At 48.7% G+C, this 2,599-nt stretch overlaps 1 protein-coding gene across 1 annotated transcript in view; it reads right to left on the bottom strand.

Annotated features, from left to right (window-relative positions):
* The window catches only part of ankrd50l (ankyrin repeat domain 50-like), a 25,788-nt gene extending 24,468 nt beyond the window's left edge, over positions 1-1,320 (bottom strand). Inside the window, exon 1 of the mRNA XM_031801518.1 lies at positions 207-1,320. Within this exon, the coding sequence (XP_031657378.1) occupies positions 207-628 (422 nt within the window). The 5' untranslated portion in view covers positions 629-1,320. The remainder of the gene's footprint in view (positions 1-206) is intronic.
* Positions 1,321-2,599: the final 1,279 nt, after the last annotated feature.

Below are 2,599 nucleotides of genomic sequence, written 5' to 3'. Positions count from 1 at the left end.
ATTTGACTGCCTCAATGTTTGACTTTTGACAAACCTCAAATCTCTCTATAGAAATTTCACATTCATTTTTTTTTTGTTTCAGACAGAATGTGCTGAGTTCACATCAAAACAGAGCAATTCACAAAGCTGTCTAGATCAGTTGGTTAGCAACGCTACAGAGTAATAGACAGGGTATATAACGCTACAGAGTAATATAGAGTGCAGACCTTTTGAAGGTGTCATCTGGGTCCCTCTGGCAGTGTAGGGGCTCCAGGGTGGGAGCCACCAACGGGCTGTCCAGTGTGTCCCTGTACCCCAGGGGGAGGAGGGGGCTGACCCTCAGCTGATCCACCAGTCCCAGGACAAACCTCCACACCGCCGCGCTCCTCCCATCCTCCCGCTGGCAGAAGTGAAATGCAAGGCAGTGGGGCGCCAGCCCGACCCGCATCCCTGCGTCCGAGTTGGGCCATATTGCCTCCGTGCATAGAGCTGTCTTTCCTGCCCCGGGACCCCCAGTTACCAGGATCCCCGGGGGCCGGCCGGGAGCGGGCTTGGCTTCCAGACAGCGCTGGAGCTTTTCCAGGGCCCATTCCCGACAGTAGAAGCGGCGGCCCCGTAGCAGGCTGGTGTTATGGCTGCTACCACTCATTGGGCCCCCCTGGGAACTAACCAGGAGTCACTCCACCGCGGGTCCAACGTCCCATAATCTCCGGCGCCTCTTACGATTACGACACCTTTGGTAGCTCTGGCAGTGACAAGGTGACAGAGTACTGTCCGGAAGGTTCTAACGTCAGACGTTATGATCTGGGGACTCCTCCAGATACCATCTCAGAGTCTCTTAATCCTCCCCAGTTGTCTGTAGTCAACTTGGATCAGTCCTCTGGACACTCTGGTGCGTCATGTCTCCACAGGTTCCTCCAGCCAATCAGTCTCTCTGCCGTCTCAACCTGGTCCTCAGGTTAGAAAAAAAACAAACAAGGAAATGGACCATGAATAGAATATATCCAGTACCGACACGCTCTCTCACACACCACACCTGTCCTCCGTCAGAGAGAGAGAGAAAAAATAAGAGAGACACAGAGTGAGAGATTACCACAAGGGCTCACTTAAAACAAGGAGATTTTTTTTCCGTGGTTATCTCCTCAAAACCCTCCTAACTCCCTAAATCTCTGTATGTGCTGCTGACAGTCCTGCTTCCTCGATGTTCTCTTCTGGATTCTCTCCGTACAGTTGGCTCATATGGATTTCCCTCCTCTTTCACACGCCCCTTCTCTCTCTCTCTCCACCCTCTCCTCTCTCTCTCTCTCTCTCTCTCTCTCTCCACCCTCTCCTCTCTCTCTCTCTCTCCACCCTCTCCGCTCGCTCTCCTCTCTCTCTCTCTCTCTCTCTCTCTCTCCACCCTCTCCGCTCGCTCTCCTCTCTCTCTCTCTCTCTCTCCACCCTCTCCTCTCTCTCTCTCTCTCTCTCTCCACCCTCTCCTCTCTCTCTCTCTCTCCACCCTCTCCGCTCGCTCTCCTCTCTCTCTCTCTCTCTCCACCCTCTCCTCTCTCTCTCTCTCTCTCTCTCCACCCTCTCCTCTCTCTCTCTCTCTCCACCCTCTCCGCTCGCTCTCCTCTCTCTCTCTCCCTCCTCCCCACCCTCTCTCCTCAGCTGCTCTCCGGTTTTTCTTGTCCTCTTTTTTCCCACTCCTCCCCTCCCGTTTCTCAGCATGTCAGGGCATGTATTGAAGCAGAGTCATTTAAACTGAGAGTGAGTGAGTGAGGAAAGAAGAGAAGAGAGAATAAGGAACACGATCCAAGATAGGAGGAGTTGGACGGCTTGTTTTTTTGGGGTCAAAGTTCATCCACAGCAGCATATGCTTTAACTGAGGCTCACACCCCTCCTGGGTCTGGCTCTGGGAGCTAAGGAGGAAGGGACGAGCTCCAGCACTCCTGTCTAAATACTCCTCACATGGTTATTATTAAACAGATGTGATAAAAACAGAATCCGTTACTGCAGGAACCAGGATGGAACGCAACTGGAAAACAAATACAACCCTCTTCAGTTGCTGACAAAGCCACTTTGTTGACTTTATAGCAACAACAAAAAAAAGAGAACAAAAATGGAGGCACTGATGCTTCAAATACATTGAGAAAGTGTGCAAAGCTCAGAGGGTGTTTCAAATAGGCTACACGTGTATTATTTGTATCACTATATGAACTGAGGTAATGTTAAAATACATCGATTTGGTGTTTCTCTGTGACATCCAGAGAATATAGGGTATTCAAAGCCCTCTTGTGAAGAAGTAACTAGTCTAAGACCAGGGCTGGGGAGTAAACACAGTTTAAAGCATTTATTTTTCAACTCGAAGCAATGAGCCCAATCAGTTCTCCATGACAACAAAATCATTAACAGAGTAGGCTAATAGGTGCTTCGTTTTTTAAGTAAAACAACTTGGCTAATATATATTTACAAATGCTATAAATGAAAGCTCAAGGGGTATTCAATTAATTGGAATTACTGCAAATCTGACAGACTTTGGCTTTTAATTTAAGATCTAGCCTAATTGTATGTAGTAGAAAGCAATGTAGTAGAAAGTAAAATACAACATCCATTTATGGCCAGCTATGTAAACACTAAC

The sequence above is a fragment of the Oncorhynchus kisutch genome, linkage group LG2 (genome assembly GCF_002021735.2).
Source record: "Oncorhynchus kisutch isolate 150728-3 linkage group LG2, Okis_V2, whole genome shotgun sequence".
Lineage (NCBI taxonomy): Eukaryota > Metazoa > Chordata > Actinopteri > Salmoniformes > Salmonidae > Oncorhynchus > Oncorhynchus kisutch.
This window is presented reverse-complemented; position numbering and strand designations above follow the sequence as displayed.